The following is a 20,129-nucleotide window of genomic DNA, read 5'->3' on the forward strand; positions in this document are numbered from 1 at the left end:
CTGTCCTCCTAGTTGTTCAGTCGGGGGATCCTGCCTCAGGCAGGCCTCCGGTGTCAGCTCACTTAGCCAACCCCCTCCCTCCTCCTTTTTATTTTTAATGTTTGTTTTATTTTTGAGAGAGGAGGAGGGGTGGGGGGGGGAGAGAAAATCCTAAGTGGGTTGTACGCAGAGAGCAGTGAGCCCAATGTGGGGCTCTAACTCACGAACCACAAGATATGACCTGAGCCGAAGTCAGATGCTCAACCAACTGAGCCACCCAGATGCCCCATCCCCTCCCTCCTCCTGAAACCCCTGGTTCCTGGTTGCCCTGTGACCGGTGCCCCTCCTCCCTCTACTGCTGCTCGTCAGTGCTCCCCTCTCCCTACCCCCTTGCAGGCTCACTAGGGTTGGTCCTCCATTGTCACCTCTCTCCATGCTCATTCCCAAGGTGGCTTTAACTGCCACCTCTGTGCCCCTGGCTCACATGTGGCCCTTCAACTTGGCCATGGGACTTGTGTTGAGGTCTTAATTCATAAAGGGGACTGAGTGGGAGCTTGGAGAGGTCGGTGTTACTCGTGATGGAGAGACGGGGAACACCACATGGGGCCACAGGGGGAAGCACCGGTATTGGTCAGGAGCCAGGGAGGAGCCAGGGGATCCAGTGCAGAGCTGGGTTTTGAGCCGTCACTAGGCGGGGCGGGAGCAACCGCGTAGGCCTGGCTGGTTTGAATAATTCCGGGGCGCCCAGTGGCTCAGCTAAGTGTCCGACTTCAGCTCAGGTCTTGCATGCATGAGTTTGAGCCCCGCGTCGGGCTCTGTGCTCACAGCTCAGAGCCCGGAGCCTGCTTCGGATTCTGTGCCTCCCTCTCTCTCTGCCCCTCCTCCGCTCTCACTCTGTCTCTCAAAAATAAACATTAAAAAATTATAAAAAATTGAATAATTCCTGTGGGTTGGGGCTCAGGGGCAGTCCCTGCTCATCTAGTCCTGGCCCTCAGGGGTTTAGGGCAGGGAGAGCCCAGCTGGGACTGCGAGATAGAAGGGGGGTGTGGTGTGGACTTGGCGGTGCTTGGTTGGCACGTGAAAGGTGGGCTAATAACGACTGGCAGGTTGTTGACTCTAGGAATTAGCTGGCCCTGCGAGGGGCTGTCTCTCCCTGGCTGGCAAGTCCCCCACAATGTCAAATGTCACAAAGTACAGAATATGTAAAAAAACCAAACACAACCAATTGCTACACGGTGGCCTCTGAATTCCGGACTTGAATAGCTAGCTGTTTAGTGTCATCACCACTCCCCTTCCGAGTGTTCAAGCCAGAAACCCTGGGGTCGCCCTTGGTTTCTCGTTTTCGCTCCAACCCGCATCCGATCCAGCAGTAGAGCCGGTTTCTACCTTTAAGATATGTCCAGGGGCGCCTGGGTGGCGCAGTCGGTTAAGCGTCCGACTTCAGCTCAGGTCACGATCTCACGGTCCGTGGGTTCGAGCCCCGCATCGGGTTCTGGGCTGACGGCTCGGAGCCTGGAGCCTGTTTCCGATTCTGTGTCTCCCTCTCTCTCTGCCCCTCCCCCGTTCATGCTCTGTCTCTCTCTGTCCCAAAAATAAATAAACGTTAAAAAAAAAAAATTAAAAAAAAAAAAAAAAGATATGTCCAGAATCTGTCCACTGCTGTCCCCTGAGTCGCTAACGTCTCCTACCCGAATTACTGCAAAGCACACCACACCCCGGCAGGTATCCCACAGTCTGCCCTTTTGCCCCTCTGTGCATCCCCACACAGCAGCCTGGGAGGTCCCGTTCAAACGCAAGTCCTTTTATTGCCCTGCGCAAACCCTCGGCGGCCCGTTTACCCGTGTCAAAGCCAAAGCCCTCAGCGCAGCTTCCAACGACCCCACGATCCACCCCGTTCCCTCTTGACCTCCTCATCACCCATTCTCTCCCTTCCTTGCTCCACTCCAGCCACACTGGCTTCCTGGCCGTTTCTGGAACAGTCCAGGCTCTCATCCACCACGGGACCTTTGCACTCACTGCTCCCTTCTGTCTGGAAAGCTCTTCCCCAAGATCTCTGCCTGCTTCTCTCTACCACTTCCTTCAGGTCACTGCCTTTGCCTTACCTTGTCTGAGAGGTCCTCCCGAGCACGCTGTTTAAATTGTAACCCTTCTCCTTGGATCTTACTCCTGAGCACCCTCCCTGCTTTCTTTCTCTTTCTAGAACGTATCCCCTTGTACCGCGCTAGCATTTTGCTTATTTATTTTATGTGCCTTCTGTCTCCAATAGAAAACCTAATGTGGGTGTGGAGTTCTGTCTGTTTTGTTCAATGCCGTTTCCCCAGTGCCTAGAACATGCAGGTGCTTAAGAAATATTTGTTGAATGACTGAGTAAATTAGCATTTTGTGTAGAGACGTGCTTCAAATAAATTCAATACTGTGAAGTCTGTTTTGAATAAGCATTTAGTTGTCTATTTATGGATTTCTGCTTAGTTCCTGCAAACTGTGTGCACCTTGGTCCCAGCCCTCGTTTTCCATCTGTCTCCCAGCCCTGCTGTCCAGTCAGGTACCCCTAAACCCTGTCCAGATCGGGGAGAAGCTGGTGCCCCCATCTGTGATCCAGCCTGACACAGAGGCCGAGAAGCAGCTGATTCGGGAGGTGAGCCACTGGGCAGGTGGGAGAATGGCTGGCAGGTGGGGCCATCTTGGAGCTCAGAAGGCTGAGGCTCAGAGAGGTGCCATGACTTGTCCAAGGTCATGACGCTAAGGAGAGTCAGGGCTGCGATGTCAACTCGGGGCCTGACTCCAGAGTGCAGTCCATTCCAGGTCAGGGCCTGTATGGGGAGAGCAGGGAGGGGGGTGGGGGTGTCTGCAGGAGTCTCTCCTCAGTACCCCAGGAGGAGGTGACTCTGGGTTGCTGGGAGTGGAGAAGGCCTTCCAGGTGGTGGCAATGGGCTGTCCCCAGGTGCGCGGTGGGGGGAGGCCAGAGTGGAAGGGAGTTGGGCCCCTCTGCAGGTGCCAATGAGCCAGGGGCTGAGAGCTGGGCAGTCCGGGTGGGCAGTGGGGAGCCCCCAGGCATTCATTTGACCAGTGGATATGTAGGGAGCTGGCCTCTCCAAAAAAGCTGTCACCTAGGGGCACGTGGGTCGTGCTCCCACATGTGCGCCTTCCAGCGTCTCTGGGAACCAGCAGGGCAGGTAATAATAATCTACTGACTTACAGGTGTCGAGCTGATCCCTAGAGGGGGACTTACACAGCCAGACTCGGCAAAGCTTCCTAACTTCCTGTTTAGGCTCTGTCCTGACTGTAGGCCCTGCTGGTTTCCGGAGATTCCTGCCAGTTGAGGGCCCCATTCAGAGACCTCAGCGTGGGGATGGGACATTGGCTCTTTCCCGGTGGAGGCCGGGCAGGGACAGCTCTTCAGGGACGGGGGTGTGGACGCCTCTGCCTCTCGGCTGTAACCTCAGGTGGGATCAGCCCTGGGCCCCCGGGAGCCCCAGCGGGGCTGTGGGGGCCTGGGACCCAGCCTCTGGGGGGGCAGATCGGGTAAGGCCTGGGAGTCTGAGTCCTGTGGGCTAGAGGACTGGAGAAATCCACCCGAGTCCCCAAGGGCTGCCCATGGCAGGCAGAGGCTTTTAGTCCTCGGGGAGAGGCCCAGTTGTGACCCCCGACGGACTTTGTCCTGGCCCCTGTGAAGGTTCTGGTTGCTCAGGGCTCATTGCCCTTCCTCTGCTGGCCTGGAGGCTCCTGGTGGGGATGTCAGGTCATCTCTGGAGTTCTGGGCCCAGCTCCTGCGGGTCGCTGGCCTCCTCCTCGTGGTATAACCCAGCAGACGCTACATCAGAACACTGTCGCCTGAGGCCACCACCAAGGTTTTTTTCAGGCTCTGTTGTGTCTTCTGTGAGCCCCGCTTGGAGGAAGGGCTGAGGGTGTCTGTCTTCCCTCTCTCCTTCCTGCCCATTTCACTTATGACTCGTATTTATTGAGCACCTACTGTGTGCCTGCAACTGTGCTTTTCTTTCCATTCCAGAACTAGTCAGGATGTTCAAGATAAGGGGGGTGGCCCCTGTGTGGGGCGGCGAGGGTACCGGGCCGGGGATGAGCCCAGCCACCAGCTGGTGATGTGACTCTGTGGGCTCAGTCTCCCGGCTGCACCAGGAAAACGGGTGGGGGCGGGGCGGGGTTTGGACCAGAAGAGTCCCAGCATCCGGCCAGCTTTTACCTTCTGCAAGTGCAGTTCTCGGTGGGCTCTGTGACCTCGGGCAGGTTGTTCCAGCTCTCTGAGCCTGTGTCCTCGCCTCTAGAAACGGTGCAACAGCAGCTTTCCTGCTGCTGTGAGAGGGGGAGCCGAGGGGCGTCTTCTCGCCATTGGGCTGTGGAACAGGCACGAGGCAGGATTTGGGGGGCTGGGTTTGCCCTCCAGCCCCCTACCCAATCATCAGCAGGCATTGAGCCCCTGCTGGTGCCGGGCCCTGTAGCTGGAGGTGTGCGTGGGGCCACGGAAAAACGTATCGAGTCCTGGAGTTCTGAGTGCTGGAGGGAACAGGGCATATGTTCTGTGACTGCAGAGGCCTCACACCGAGAGAGAAGTCTGCGGTGCAGGAGGGAGGTGGGGATTGAAAGAGCAAAGTCACCGAGTGGGCGGCTTGGCTTCGGATGGACGCGCCATCTGGAGATGACAGGAAGCTGTGGGCTGGGAAGCGAGGGCATGCTTCCCTGTTCTCAAGAGAGGAAGGGGTGGAGGGCTGCCGCGGTCAGAGAGCGGAAGGACTCAGGAGGGGCACCAGGCCACCTCAGCGGTCCTCTGTGGTTCGGGGTCACACATTTACAACTGGGACTAGAAGTTGGTACTGCCGTATGTGTGCCTGTGTGTGCCCGCACGTGCACATGTGTGCTCGTGCATGTAGATGTGTGTGCGTGCATGTGTGTGTGCGTGTAGGCATGGGTGTATGGGCGTGTGCACGCGTGTGCACACATACACCTGCATCTCCAGCCAGGGGTTACTGGTGTGTAGGTGTGACCAGGCTGGGGCCTGGGTTTCACTGGGGCCAGGGCCGTGCTAGGAGGGAGCCGTGGAGGGGGCTGGGCGAGGGAGCCAGGAGTGCTTGCCGAGGGCCGAGTCTCGCGTGGGGCCCAGGGGGAAGCTGGGGGCAAGGGCAGGGGAAACTGAGAAAGCGGATGGGGTGTAGGAGGTCTCCTCGTGGCCACCCGGCCAGAGAGCTGCGTGGTTCTGGGCAGGCCATGGAACCTCCCTGGGCCTCCAGAACCCTGTGTGCTGCCCTGAGGCTCAAACGCATCTCAGATGTGGCATAGAACGCGCAGTCACGGTTTAACGATCCCCTGTCCCCTTCTGTCCCTCCTCCCCGAGAGCCCACGTCATAGTGTCTGTACTGTTGTAGAATTCTGTGCTTGTTCTGTGATTCTGGAAGGGTCCTGGCCAGGTGGGCACGGCACAGGAGCTCTCTCTCCCCTAGTGGCTCCGTGACCCCCAAGGTCATGGACTGTCATTAGCTCATAACCCCCAGCCCTGCCTGTGGGAGATGTGCATCAGCGACTGAGTAGTCTGGTTACCGGCCAGCAGTCTGCTCCATGCACTTGCTGGTTCAAGGGTTAGCCACCGAGCCCCTCCTCTGTGCTAGGCGCTGAGGGGAGAGTGCTTGCTGTGTGGCAGGGGAGCTGGATGATAAACCTGTACTCGACTAAATGGAGAGAACCACGGGAGGCTCATGACCCATGCCAAGAAGAAATCAGTGAAGTGACAGGGTGGTCAGGGAGGGCCTCTGGGAGGAGGTGTTACTGAGTTGAGGTCTGAAGGAACAGCTTGCTGGGGGTGGGGGAGCAAGGGCAAAGGCCCTGAGGCAGGAAGGATGTGGGGCTGGGGCTGTCTAGGAATGGACAGTGGCCCGTGTGCCCAATGTGGCAAAAATGAGGTCTAGTCAAGGGGCAGATGGCCCAGATCACTGGGGACTGGGGTCAAATGGAGAAGCTTTTGTCCTCTAACATAGGAAGCCGTTGAAACCTGGCCTAACAGACAGGAACGAGGGTGCCATGTGGAGAAAGTTTTGGGGCAGGGGCAAGAGTGGAGGAGGGGGATGGGCTGGGAGGCTCTTTGGACCAGAGCTGACGGTGACAGCAAAGATGGAGGGAGAAGCAGAGAAATAAAAATGTGTTTCCTGCTCGATAGCTTGAGAGCTATTTGGCTAAAATGTATTTATTGACCTGCACAGGCCTTCATGATATATTGCTTTGTGGAAAGATAGATTACAGCCAAATCTTAGATAATTGGCCTATTAAAAATGGAGAGTGAAGTTCAGAAGGGTTTTCACCAGCCAGTAATCACCCCAGGGTCGTGTAGGCCATTTTAACTCCGTTCTTGTGGCTTATCGGTATTTCCTGGGCTGTTTGAATGACAGAAACACGGAAGGCTGCGTTTTGACCCCCTGATGTGACGCGGCACCCCCCCCCCCATCTTGCCCCCCACTCCCAGGAGTACGAGGAGCGCCTGGCCCGGCTGAGGGCCGACTACGAGGCGGAGCAGGAGTCCAGGGCGCGGCTGGAGGAGGACATCACTGCCATGCGCAACTCGTATGACGTGAAGCTGTCCGAGCTGGAGGAAAACCTGCGAAAGGAGACAGGTGGGTGGCCAGCTGGCTCCTCTCCCCATTTTACTAACTGCCATTTGTAGAGCACTTTCTACACACTGGGCTCAGTGCTGGGTACTCCTCACCACAGCCCAGCCAGGTAGGAACCACAATTATCCTCGCTTTATAGGCGAGGAAACTGAGGCACAGAGAGGGTAAGTAAATTGTCCATGGTTACACAGCTGGTAAAGTGGCATCAGGATTGGAACCCAGGCAGTGTTCTCACCCACGCAGCGTTGCATCTGTGACCCCTTGGCCTCAGGCTGGGTTGACTTATCACCCGTGTTTCACGGGTGAGTTCCTTCCCCCGGTGTCTGTATTTTTCTAGTCTCCTCTCCCTTTTGAGCCTGTCTGTTATCCAAGCAAACACACCCCAAAATAAGGGCTCCGTGACTAGTGAGAACTTGCGCCTTGCTAAAGATTTTCGTTGTCTTTTTGACATTCTAGAATGTTCCACCCTACCACTATCATTCAAATACCTGTGCCACCAGGCAACTCAGACCTCCTAGGACGCCCCCAAATACTGTAAAATCCTTCTTGTATTGATGACGATATTGGCCAATCGTGGGGACCATTTATGGGGCATTACTGGGTGCCAGGTGCCCCCTCAGTGAGTTAGGATGCACTGAATCTTCACGTTGCCAGGGTGCAAACTGAGGCTTGGGGAGCATCAGGACACAGCGACAGAGGAGTGGGTGGGTGTAGTGCCCGTGTGCTGGGAGCACTGAGGAGGCCTGTGTGACTGCAGTCTCGTGCAGGCTGGCAGACCCAGAGGAGAGGGGAAGGGCAGGTTCTAGCATTTTCTGTCCTTCAGAGCGCTCCTCCAGTCTGCTTTGAACATTAGGCTTCTGAGTGATTTTATTCGCTCTGCCCTTCATCCACAGTGTTCACTGAACTCCCACGGGTCTAGTGTATCCTGTGGACGAGAGCCCTGAGCCGGGTGCCCCTGCAGGGGCCCCTCGGGGTCTCGTGTGTGAAGGCTGCTCGCCGATCAGGAGCTCTCAGCAATAGACCCACAGGGCAGTCACCTTATGTGATAAGAGCGGTTCCAAGGCAGGGTGGTAAGAGCCCAGCACCTAGTGGCTGGGGAGGTCAGAGAATGGACAGCTCATGGTGCCAGTCAGGGAAGACTTCCTGGAAGAGGTGAAGGAAATGGGGTGTGAGTTCTGATAGAGATGGGAGGCCAGGATTTGGGGGCCCGGGAGGCTCTGTTAAGCCCGTCCCTTAGAGATGGTGTGCGTGGGGCGGCTCCCAGGGGCCCCTCATCCTACTCTGGAAGAAACTAAAGGGAGTCTCCATTTGCAGAGGCTGTCCTGAAGGCGGAGGTCCTCAAGGCCCAGGGCATGTCCAGGGCTGAGTTTGCCAACATGTCTGAGGACTCACCCACTTTCCACTACGAGACGGCCGTGAAACCCGAGGTCTACTCCCTGCCGCGCACTCTGCCCGGCGAGCACGTCTCCAGGACTGAGGTTTCTCCCAGCTTCGAGGAGCTGCCCGAGGCGGAGACCTCCAAGTCTGACGTGTCTCTGGGGTCTGACAAGTCTTTTGCACTCGAGGAAACCTCCGTGTCCGAGGCCTTCCTGGGGCCTCGGGAGCCCTCCAACCTGGAGTTCTTCATGCCCGAGGTGGAGGCCAAGGGCAGATATTCCCCAGACGAGTATCTCAGCCAGGAGGCCGCGGGGCCCCTGCTGCAGGAGGGGTGCGTCCCTGAGGAAGAGGAACCACAGCGGATCACCCTGGAGCTGTTACCAGGCCTGCACGACCCGTTTGCCGAGGTGGAAGCCAAGCTGGCCAGGCTGTCCTCCGCCGTGGTGGCAGCCGAGGTGCCCCTGGCAGACGTATCCAAGGTCCCCGCACAGGTAGCTGATGTCACCCAGGCTGCCGGGCAGAAACTCAGCGGGCAGAGCTCAGCTGGGGGCACACAGGTCGCTGGGCACAGGCAGATGTCTAACCTCCGGGGCCCTGGCCCCCGTTGCCACCGCTGCAGTGGCTCTGGCTTGGTGGTGGCTCGCGGGCACCAGTGTTCAGGGGTCCAGGAAGGGAGAAGCTCTGTCTCATGCTCTGTAAGCCGGTAGGGGAGGTGGGGAGGGAGGCAGGAGGCTTTGCCAGGTGGGCGCCCGTTCTGCTGAGGGAGGGACACCTATTTGGGGGATTTGCTGAGTTGCCATGGTTACGCTGTTTCCAGGCCCAAAGGAGCTGGAGGAGGCCTTGGCCGCCCTCGTGCTCTGGCAGGCTGGGGTCTGTGGGAAGGCAGCTACCGGTCAGGGACCCCCCGGGGATCTGGTGGGGCCACTCTTCCATTCTGTCCCCTTTCCACCCGCTGTGATGTTTTAGATTCCTTTCCTCTTCTCCCCCTTTTGGTCTTTTTCCTTTCCTTTGTTCTTTTCCTTTTCCTTTCCTTTCCTTTCCTTGCCTGCATGTGCATGTACATGCGTGTGCACGTGTGCGTGTGTGTGTGTAAAGAGCGCAGGCCTTTGAGTCAGACAGACCCGGGTTAAATCCCGGCCCTACCGCTCACTTAGTTGTGTGGCCTTGGGCAGTCACCTTTCTGGGCCTTGGTTTCCCCTTCTGTAAAATGGGGATGCTGACGCGTGTTTCACCCGAAGTATTGCAAGCAGGGAGCACAGGGGAGCATACTCCCTCCCCGTTTCTCTTCCCTGTTCTCTCATCTCCTCGCCCCTGCTCCCCACCCATCCCCTCAGCGGTGACAGGCAGGAGGAGCTGGTGGCTTGATGAGGCCTGGGGCTGGGGGTGTGGGGCACTAAAGGGGAGGTCAGGGAGCTGAGGTTGATTCTGGCCCACTGTCCCTCCGCCCCCCCCCCCCCCGCCACTCCCCATCCTTCTGCAAGCACCCCTCCCTGACGGATCTGCTGGGGCCCAGGCATGGTGACATTAGGTCTGAAGTTGAGACAGCTGACTACCTCCTGCTCAAGACTGTGAGTTCCTCACTGGGCCGACCCTCAGGTGGGGGGAGGAATCCCAGGAGCCTGGGTCTTCCTGTGACACTCTGGGCCTCAGTGTCCTCAACCACAAAACAGAGACAATGACCCCAGCCCTCCCCCAGCTTATCAGGGATGGCCTGTTGCAAAGCGGTGTACAAATGGAGGAACCATCCTATCTCTTATTATTGATGTGGTTAAGAGGCCACTGCTTAGCAGCTTTCTGACTCTCCTTGGCCTCAGAAGCCCATCTAGAGCACAGAGGCCCAGTGTGTGCTGAGGGCAGGGGCGTGGGTCCCCCAGGCACTGGCAGGGACTGCCCGGGTCCCGTTTTGAACACTGCTGCTCTCAGACCCCACCCTTTTCTCTTCTGCTTAAGGAAGCACAAAAGGCCACAGGGAGTGAGGGGAAGGCTTTAAGTCTGCCCACTTGTGTGGAGAGAGAAAACTATCTGCCAGCCTCTGGACAGGATCACTGGGTAGGAGCTGACACACTTCAGGTTCTCAGTAGATGGGACACGGGGTGGCTAGGGGAGCCCTGGCTGTAAGGTGACATTGAGATGGGACCCGAGCAGGAGGAAGGGGCCAGAGCAGAGCATCAAGCCAGGGGGGATGGCCTGTGCCAAAGTCCTGTGGCTGGGAACATCTCGACTTTCTCAGCAATGGGAAAATGAGGCCAGAGAAGCAGCAGGGTGAGGGGTGGAGAGAGGCGGGCGGGGGTTGGGGGGTGAGGCAGGGAGAGGCACTGGAGGCCTGAAGGCTATGTAAGCAGGATTTAACTGCAAACGCACTGCGAATCTGTAAAAGGTTCTCTTCGGGAAAGGGCTGGGATTGGTACATATTTGGAGAAAACTGCCTGGCTGCCGTGGAGAGCCTGGGTCTTCAGGGGCAGAAGAGCAAGACTGTTTCGGGGTGTTGGAAGAAATGGTGGCAGTAGGAACCCAACTGGGCGCATTTTTGTACAACTGGGTGCCTCCAAACCAGAAGCGATCCATCCCAGATTGCGAGGGACCCAGACACCACCATCTGGGATTGAGGCCGCTGTGAGCCGGTGTCCAGGGGCTGGCTTCTCTGCCTCCACTTTTTGCGCTCAGGAGGTTGACCAGGGTCCAGAAATGGCCGAGGAGGTGGTGTCGGCAGCAGAGCCTGGCGTAGGGGCCGAGGCTGAGGCCTGGGGGGCCTTGGAGGCTCAGCCTCAGCCCTCGCTGGTCATGACGAGCGTGAGAAGGGACAGTGTGAGCATGGAGTTGGCGGTGCTGACCGACGACCTGCTGCCCGCCGTGGACCAGCAGCAGGTGCTTGCCCGGTAAGTGCTGGTGCTTGGGGCTGGCGGGACCCCGTGGCGGAGCAGGACGGAGCTATGTCCTGGGCATGGGGGCGGGGGTGCCCAGAGAGTCTTCACTGAGCCCCCATCCAGATCCCCTCCTGACCAAGGCCGGACACGCCCCGATCCTCTGTCCAGGAGCAGAGGGGCAGGGATGGTGCTGATCAGCGGGGCGGGCAGGGCTCTGCTCAGGGAGCTGCACGGGCGCCACCAGACTCCATCAGGCACCTGCTCCAGGAGAAAGGGAGGGGACTGTTGTCTGCCTGGCATCCGCAGGGCCTGGCTATCAGGTTTCAGGAATCCCAGGGCAGGATGATGCAGGCTTTCCTCAGCTCCCAGCGAGCCTCCAGTGCCCTCCCGATGTCACACCTAGGACTGGCCACCCCAGACGCCCTCAGCCACTGCCGCCTGGGGAGCTGGGCTTTCTTCCCTCCGTGCAAATCACTTAACATTTCCGAGCCTTGGTTCTCACTTCCGTGAATGTGAATAATGTCAGGCCCACCTCTGTGACAAAGTCAGCACCATGGTCAGGGGCTCAGCCTCCTCCTAGTGGTGGCAAACTCCATCCCACAGGCCACAGTTCAGACGTGAACTGAACAGCAACTACGTGCTGGGCACCAGGCGCAAGGAAGAACGAGCTGCTGACTTGGCTTTCAAGGGGCTCACGGTCCAGGGGGAGGCAGATACCCAGGCCCAGGGAGGGCCAGCTTCTGTAGCAAAGAAAAGCAAGTGGTTGTGCAGTCGCCTGCCTTGGTTCCCGTCCGCCTCCACCACTACCTCCCACTACCTCCTGGGGCCAACTTTAAGCCTCCCTGTGGCTCGGCTTCTTGAGAAGCTCGTCACGAGGGTCCAAGGAGACACTGCCTGCAGAGACCCAGCTTTGGGCACCAAGGGAACACTCAGCACATGTGACGGTGTTCAGGGTGTGGTCTGGAGGATGGTCAGGGAAGGCTTCTTCTGTTTCTTCGAGTAGTTTTGCTCAGCTACACCTGAGTGAGGTTTGCAGGACAGAAGCCTCAGGGTGGCCTTTGGGATACAGGGCACAGCCCCAGGCAGCACGAAAGTGCAGCGCAGGGGACAGCCTGGCTGTTTGGAGGACAAGCAGCGAGTGACGCTGGAATGAGTTGGTTGGGGGGCCGCAGAGGGAGATGATGAAGCGCCTGCCCAGATGCGCCGAACGTTGTTCCCATCTCAGGGCTACTCTAATCGTGCAGGTCGCCGGGGCGCACGGCTGCGAGCCTGCTGTACTGGGGGAAAACCATGGGCCCTGGGAGGCCCCTGGCGGGTGGCGGGTGGGTTGGCTCTGGATCCGCAGGGAGATTCTCGTCCGTCCTGTCGTGCAGTTGAGCGCACGGGCTTGGACTTGGGCAGATCTGCTTGGACCCCTGGTTCTGACCCTGGCCAGAGGCTTGGCCTCTCTGAACCTGCGTCCATCTGTGCGACGGGTTGTTGCATGGACTCTGAGATGTCCCGCTGGACAGCAAGGGCGCGGCGATGGCCAGATACCGTCACGTGTGCTTTCTTCTCTGTGCCCGGCAGTTTGCAGCTGTTGGAGCAGCAGGTGGTCGGCGGGGAGCAGGCCAAGAACAAGGACCTGAAGGAGAGGCACAAGCGGAGGAAGCGGTATGCGGACGAGCGCAAAAGGCAGCTGGTGGCAGCCTTGCAGAACTCGGATGAGGACGGAGGGGACTGGGTGCTGCTCAACGTCTACGACTCCATCCAGGAGGAGGTGCGCGCCAAGAGCAAGCTGCTGGAGAAGATACAGAGGAAGGTGAGGCCCCAGCCCTGCCCGCCCCACCCCGCCCGCGGGCGTTCATAGTTCCGGGCCTGCCGTGGAAGCAGTCACAGCTACAGATGTGTCTGTGCTGGGAGGGCGTGTATGACACAGAGCACAGCAGAGAAACCAGAGGACAGTGCCAGCCGGTGGAGTGCCGTGAAGAGAATACTAGGGGGAGAGTGGCTTTATTTTTATTTCTTCATTTTTTAAAGTTTTTATTTATTTATTTATTTATTTGCTTATTTATTTTTATTTTTTAATTTAATTTTTTAAAAATTTATACCCAAATTAGTTAGCATATACTGCAACAATGATTTCAGGAGTAGATTCCTTAATGCCCCTTCCCCATTTAGCCCATCCCTCCTCCCACAACCCCTCCAGTAACCCTCAGTTTGTTCTCCATATTTATGAGTCTCTTCTGTTTTGTCCCCCTCCCTGTTTTTGTATTATTTTTGCTTCCCTTCCCTTATGCTCATCTGTTTTGTCTCTTAAAGTCCTCATACGAGTGAAGTCATATGATTTTTGTCTTTCTCTAATTTCACTTAGCATAATACCCTCCAGTTCCATCCACGTGGTTGCAAATGGCAACTTTTCATTCTTTTTGATTGCCGAGTAATACTCCATTGTATGTATATACCACATTTTCTTTATCCATTCATCCATCGATGGACATTTGGGCTCTTTCCATACTTTGGCTATTGTTGATAGCGTTGCTATAAACACGGGGGTACATGTGTCCCTTCGAAACAGCACACCTGTATCCCGTGGATAAATGCCTAGTAGTGCCATTGCTCAGTCGTAGGGTAGTTCTATTTTTAATTTTTCGAGAAACCTCCAGACTGTTTTCCAGAGTGGCTGCACCAGCTTGCATTGCCACCAACAATGCAAAAGAGATCCTCTCTCTCCACATCCTCGCCAACATCTGTTGTTGCCTGGGTTGTTCATGTTAGCCATTCTGACAGGTGTAAGGTGGTTATCTCATTGTGGTTTTGATTTGTATTTCCCTGATGATGAGTGATGTTGACCATTTTTTCATGTGTCGGTTGGCCATCTGGATGTCTTCTTTTGAGAAGTGTCTATTCATGTCTTTTGCCCATTTCTTCACTGGATTATTTGTTTTTGGGGTGTTGAGTTTGATAAGTTCTTTATAGATTTTGGATACTAACCCTTTATCTGATATGTCATTTGCAAATATCTTCTCCCATTCCGTCTTTTGCCTTTTAGCTTTGCTGATTGTTTCCTTCGCTGTGCAGAAGCTTTTTATTTTGATGAGGTCCCAGTAGTTCATTTTTGCTTTTGTTTTCCTTGCCTCCGGAGACGTGTTGAGTAAGAAGTTGCTGCGGCCAAGATCAAAGAGGTTTTTGCCTGCTTTCTCTTCGAGGATTTTGATGGCTTCCTGTCTTACGTTTAGGTCTTTCATCCATTTTGAGTTTATTTTTGTGTCTGGTGTAAGAAAGTGGTCCAGGTTCATTCTTCTGCATGTCGCTGTCCAGTTTTCCCAGCACCACTTGCTGAAGGGACTGTCTTTACTCCATTGGCTCTTTTTTCCTGTTTTGTCAAAGACTAGTTGGCTATACACTTGTGGGTCCATTTCTGGGTTCTCTATTCTGTTCCATTGATCTGAGTGTCTGTTCTTGTGCCAGTACCATACTGTCTTGATGATTACAGTTTTGTAGTATAGCTTGAAGTCCGGGATTGTGATGCCTCCTGCTTTGGTTTTCTTTTTCAACATTGCTTTGGCTATTTGGGGCTTTTTCTGGTTCCATACAAATTTTTGGATTATTTGTTCTAGCTCTGTGAAGAATGCTGGTGTTATTTTGATAGGGATTGCATCGAATATGTAGATTGCTTTGGGTAGTATCAACATTAAAAAAAGTTTTTTTAACATTTATTCATCTTTGAGACAGAGAGAGAAAGAGCGTGAGTGGGGGAGGAGCAGAGATAGAGGGAGACACAGAATCTGAAGCAGGCTCCAGGCTCTGAGCTGTCAGCACAGAGTTCAGTGCGGGACCTGAACTCACTGGCTGTGAGATCATGACCTGAGCGGAAGTCGGAAGCCGGATGCTTAACCGACTGAGCCACCCAGGCGCCTCCCCACCTTCTTTTTTTTAAGGGTAGTATAGACATTTTAACAATATTTGTTCTTCCTATTCAGGAGCATGGAATCTTTTTCCATTTTTTGTGTCTTCTTCAATTTCTTTCATAAGCTTTCTATAGTTTTCAGTGTATAGATTTTTCACCTCTTTGGTTAGATTTATTCCTAGGTATTTTATGGTTTTTGGTGCAATTGTAAACGGGATCGATTACTTGATTTCTCTTTTTGTCACTTCATTGTTGGTGTATAGGAATGCAGCCGATTTCTGTGCATTGATTTTACATCCTGCAACTTTGCCGAATTCATGAATCAATTCAAGCAGTTTTTTGGTGGAATCTTTAGGGTTTTCCATATAGAGTATCATGTCATCTGCGAAGAGTGAAAGTTTGACTTCTTCCTGGACAATTTGGATGCCTTTTATTTCTTTGTGTTGTCTGATTGCAGAGGCTAAGACTTCCAATACTATGTTGGATAACAGTGGCGAGAGTGGACATCTCTGTCTTCTTCCTGACCTTGGGGGGAAAGCTCTCAGTTTTTCCCCATTGACGATGATATTAGCGTTGGGTCGTTCATCTATGGCTTTTATGATCTCAAGGTATGATCCTTCTATACCTACTTTCTTGAGGATTTTTATCAAGAAAGGATGCTATATCTTGTCAAATGCTTTTTCTGCATCTATTGAGAGGATCATATGGTTCTTGTCCTTTCTTTTATTGATGTGATGAATCACATTAATTGTTTTGCGGATATTGAACCAGCCCTGTGTCCCAGGCATAAACCCCACTTGGTCGTGGTGAATAATTTTTTTTAATGTATTGTTGGATCGGTTGGCTAATATCTTGTTGAGGATTTTTGCATCCATGTTCATCAGGGAAATTGGTCTATAGTTCTTTTTCGTGGAGTCTCTGTCTGCCTTTGGAATCAAGGTAATGCTGGCTTCATAGAATGAGTTTGGAAGTTTCCCTTCCTTTTCTATTTTTTGGAACAGCTTCAAGAGAATAGGTGTTAACTCTTCCTTGAATGTTTGGTAGAATTCCCCTGGAAAGCCATCTGGCCCTGGACTCTTGTTTTTTGGAAGATTTTTGATTGTGAATTTGATTTCCTTACTGGTTATGGGTCTGTTCAAATTTTCTATTTCTTCCTGTTTCAGTTTTGGTAGTGTATATGTTTCTAGGAATTTGTCCATTTCTTCCAGATTGCCCATTTTATTGGCATATAATTGCTCATAATATTCTCTTATTATTGTTTTTATTTGTGCTGTGTTGGTTGTGATCTCTCCTGTTTCATTCTTGATTTTATTTATTTGGGTCCTTTCCTTTTTCTTTTTGATCAGACTGGCTAGTGGTTTATCAATTTTGTTAATTCTTTCAAAGAGCCAACTTCTCGTTTCATTGATCTGTTCTATTGTTTTTTTTTGTTTCGATAGCATTAATTTCTGCTGTAATCTTTTTTTTTTTTTAATTTTTTTTTCAACGTTTTTTATTTATTTTTGGGACAGAGAGAGACAGAGCATGAACGGGGGAGGGGCAGAGAGAGAGGGAGACACAGAATCGGAAACAGGCTCCAGGCTCCGAGCCATCAGCCCAGAGCCTGACGCGGGGCTCGAACTCACGGACCGCGAGATCGTGACCTGGCTGAAGTCGGACGCTTAACCGACTGCGCCACCCAGGTGCCCCTCTGCTGTAATCTTTATTATTTCCTGTCTTCTGCTGGTTTTGGGTTTTATTTGCTGTTCTTTTTCCAGCTCGTTAAGGCGTAAGGTTAGGTTGTGTATCTGAGATCTTTCTTCCTTCTTTAGGAAGGCCTGGATTGCTATATACTTTCCTCTTATGACCGCCTTTGCTCCGTCCCAGAAGTTTTGGGTTGTGGTGTTATCATTTTCATTGGCTTCCATATACTTTTTAATTTCCTCTTTAACTTCATTCATTAGTAGGATGTTCTTCAGTCTCCAAGTATTTGTTACCTTTTCAATTTTTTTGTTGTGGTTGATTTCAAATTTCATAGCATTGTGGTCTGAAAATATGCACGGTATGATCTCGACCTTTTTGTGCTTGCTGAGGGCTGATTTGTATCCCAGTATGTGGTCTATTTTGGAGAACGTTCCATGTGCACTGGAGAAGAATGTATATTCTGCTGCTTTAGGATGAAATGTTCTGAATATATCTGTTAAGTCCATCTAGTCCAGTGTGTCATTCAAAGTCATTGTTTCCGGGGCGCCGGGGTGGCACAGTCGGTTAACCGTCCGACTTCAGCCAGGTCACGATCTCGCGGTCCGTGAGTTCGAGCCCCGCGTCAGGCTCTGGGCTGATGGCTCGGAGCCTGGAGCCTGTTTCCGATTCTGTGTCTCCCTCTCTCTCTGCCCCTCCCGCGTTCATGCTCTGTCTCTCTCTGTTCCAAAAAAAAAAAAAAAAAAAAAAGTTGAACAAAGTCATTGTTTCCTTGTTGATTTTCTGTTTAGATGATCTGTCCATTGCTGTGAGTGGGGTGTTGAAGTGCCCTACTATTATGGTATTACTATCGATGAGTTTCTTTATGTTTGTGATTAATTGATTTATATATTTGGGTGCTTTCACATTTGGCGCATAAATGTTTACAGTTGGTAGGTCTTCTTGGTCTATAGACCCCTTGATTATGATATAATGCCCTTCTGCATCTCTTGACACAGTCTTTATTTTAAAGTCTAGATTGTCTGATAGAAGTATGGCTACTCCGGCTTTCTTTTGTTGACCATTAGCATGATAGATGGTTCTCCATCCCCTGACTTTCAATCTGAAGGTGTCTTTAGGTCTAAAGTGGGTCTCTTGTAAACAGCATATAGATGGATCTTGTTTTCTTATCCATTCTGTTACCCTGTATCTTTTGATGGGAGCATTGAGTCCATTGACGTTTAGAGTGAGTACTAAAAGATATGAATTTATTGCCATTGTGATGCTTGTAGAGTTAGAGTTTCTGGTGGTGTTCTCTGGTCCTTTCTAATCTTTGTTGCTTTTGGTATTTATTTATTTATTTATTTACTTATTTATTTATATTTTCATGTTTTCTCCCCTCAGAGAGTCCCCCTTAAAATTTCTTGCAGGGCTGGTTTAGTGGTCACAAACTCCTTTAATTTTTGTTTGCCTGGGAAACTTTTTATCTCTCCTTCTATGTTGAGTGACAGCCTTGCTGGATAAAGAATTCTTGGCTGCATGGTTTTCTGATTCAGCGCATTGAATATATCCTGCCCCTCCTTTCTGGCTGGCCAAGTTTCTGTGGAGGTCTGCTGCAAAAAGGTTTTTTATTTATTTTAAGACACAGAGAGAGAGCAAGGGAGGGAGGGGCAGAGAGAGAGGCAGAGAGAGAATCCCAAGCAGGCTCTGGATTTTCAGCACAGAGCCCAATGCAGGGCTCAAACTCACAAACCGTGAGACCATGACCTGAGCCGAAACCAAGAGTCGGACGCTTAACTAACCAAGCCACCCACACGCTCCTTTTTCTTTTCGTTTTGATTGAAGTATAAACATACAAATCACAAATATGCAACATAATCCATTTCTGCAAAGTGAATGCGCCCATGAACCCAGCACCCTCATCAAGGAACTGAGCATTAAGAGAACCCCAGAAGTTCCTGGGGCCACCTTGGGTGGGGGGCAGGGAGGTTCTCACAAAGGCAGTGACTTCTGAGGTGGGACCTGAGCATTAAGAAAGGCCGGGCCCTGCCGTATGTCGTGACCTGAAGGAAGAGGCTTCCAGGCCGAGAGAGGGGCCAGTGCGGAGAATGTCAGTGGCTCCAGGAGCAGAAAGGACGTGAATGGACTGAGCGCAGGGAGTGAGGACAAGGCAGAGGAGGACAAGTTGGCACCTGCTTCCCTCGGAGCGCCCTCAGGCGCCCTGGGCCCCATCACGTCCCCCTCGGCTAACCCTCGTCCCCACCCACACCACCAACCGAAGGATCTCGCCAAAGTGGAAGCTGATGCTTTTCTCTTTGAACCTCTGTAGTTTTTAAATTTTCTTGGCTATTTTCATGCTTTTTCTTTTTCTTTTTTTTTAAGTTTATTTATTTTGAGAGAGAGAGGGAGGGAGGGAGGGAGGGAGGGAGAGAGAGAGAGAGAGAGAGAAAGAGAGAGAGAGAATCCCAAGCAGGCTCCACACTGTCAGCGCAGAACCCCATGAGGGGCTTGAACTCATGATCTGTGAGATCGTCAGCTGAGCTGAAGTCGGACCCTTAACTGACTGAGCCACCCAGGCACCCCTTATGGTTTTTCTCAATACCCTTTTTATGTTTTCAGCCAAATCTGTTCTTCCCAGGATATCTTGTAATTTTTCTTTAATTTTTAAAATTTTAAAATTCTTTCTGGAGTTTGGTTAATGTCTCATTTTACACCTTCTTCACTTTTTCATCCATTTCCACTTTAAGTGTTTGGATTGCTGACTTGAAATTTCCCTATGTGAATTTAAGGAGATTTTGTGCACGTTGGGATGCTGGGTTACATTTTGGCTCTGCATGCTTGTGCTCTGGGGAGGAATTTTCTTCTTCTGAAATGCTTTGATTTTCATTTTCTGTTTCTCATAGTAACTTTGATTAGCTGCTTCTGCTCTTTTCTGTTTATTTCGCAATGTCTTGTGTTTTCTGCACTTTCGGTACCAGCTGGAAGCAGAGGTGAAGGTTTGGGCTGCTGGCTAGGTTTGCTCAGTCGATAGCACACTCTTCTGTTCGTATGGTGAAGTGCAGTGTTAAATACACGCCGCCCCCTATTGCTGCGGTGGCTGGCATATCCCCACAAAGAGAGTTGTTTAAAAGAACACAAATTTATTATCTCGCAGTTCTGTGGGTCAGGATCCAGCTCCCGCATGGCTGGTTCTTCTGCTTAGAATTCCACAAGGCTGAAGCCAAGGTGTTGGCAGGGTCAGTTTCCTTCTGGAGGTGCTAGGAAAGAATCTGTTTCTAGGACACCTGTTGACAGGATTCTAGCCTATGTGGTTGTAGGACTGAGTTCCCATTTCCTCACTGGCTGGCCGCTGGGGGTCATTCTGTTTCTAGAAGCTGCCTGCCTTTCCCAGCTCGTGGCCCCCCTGAAAGACAGCCACGGCCAGCTCCTCCCAGACTTCAGCTCTCTCACTCTACCCCTGTCTCCTCTGTCTAAAGCATCTCTTCTAAGGCCAGTCCTCTGCCTGGCTCTCTGCTCCCCTCCTGCAAGGCCCGTGTGGTTACACTGGGCTCACCAGATGACCCGGGGTAATCTCCCTGGTTTAAAGTCAGCAGCTTAGGGGGCGCCTGGGTGGCTCAGTCGGTTAAGCGTCCAACTTTGACTCAGGTCATGATCTCACGGTTTGTGAGTTGGAGCCCTGCGTCGGGCTCTGTGCTGACAGCTCAGAGCCTGGAGCCTGCTTCCGATTCTGTGACTCCTCCTCTCTGTGCCCCT

At 52.7% G+C, this 20,129-nt stretch overlaps 1 protein-coding gene across 7 annotated transcripts in view; it reads left to right on the forward strand.

Annotated features, from left to right (window-relative positions):
* The window catches only part of KIF17 (kinesin family member 17), a 48,529-nt gene that overhangs the window by 17,186 nt on the left and 11,214 nt on the right, over positions 1-20,129 (forward strand). For 5 of the 7 annotated variants that reach the window (XR_009258366.1, XM_058718819.1, XM_058718820.1 and 2 more), the window contains exons 6-12: positions 2,505-2,614; positions 6,443-6,590; positions 7,902-8,455; positions 9,446-9,532; positions 9,915-10,013; positions 10,629-10,840; positions 12,398-12,629. Coding sequence is in view for 6 of the 7 variants with exons in the window: in XM_058718819.1 (XP_058574802.1) it covers positions 2,505-2,614; positions 6,443-6,590; positions 7,902-8,455; positions 9,446-9,532; positions 9,915-10,013; positions 10,629-10,840; positions 12,398-12,629 (1,442 nt within the window). In the remaining variant the exon portion in view is untranslated. The remainder of the gene's footprint in view (positions 1-2,504; positions 2,615-6,442; positions 6,591-7,901; positions 8,456-9,445; positions 9,533-9,914; positions 10,014-10,628; positions 10,841-12,397; positions 12,630-20,129) is intronic. The other 2 variants (XM_058718823.1, XM_058718824.1) reach the window with 2 other exon arrangements.

The sequence above is a fragment of the Neofelis nebulosa genome, chromosome 2 (assembly GCF_028018385.1).
Source record: "Neofelis nebulosa isolate mNeoNeb1 chromosome 2, mNeoNeb1.pri, whole genome shotgun sequence".
In the NCBI taxonomy this organism is placed as follows: Eukaryota; Metazoa; Chordata; class Mammalia; order Carnivora; family Felidae; genus Neofelis; species Neofelis nebulosa.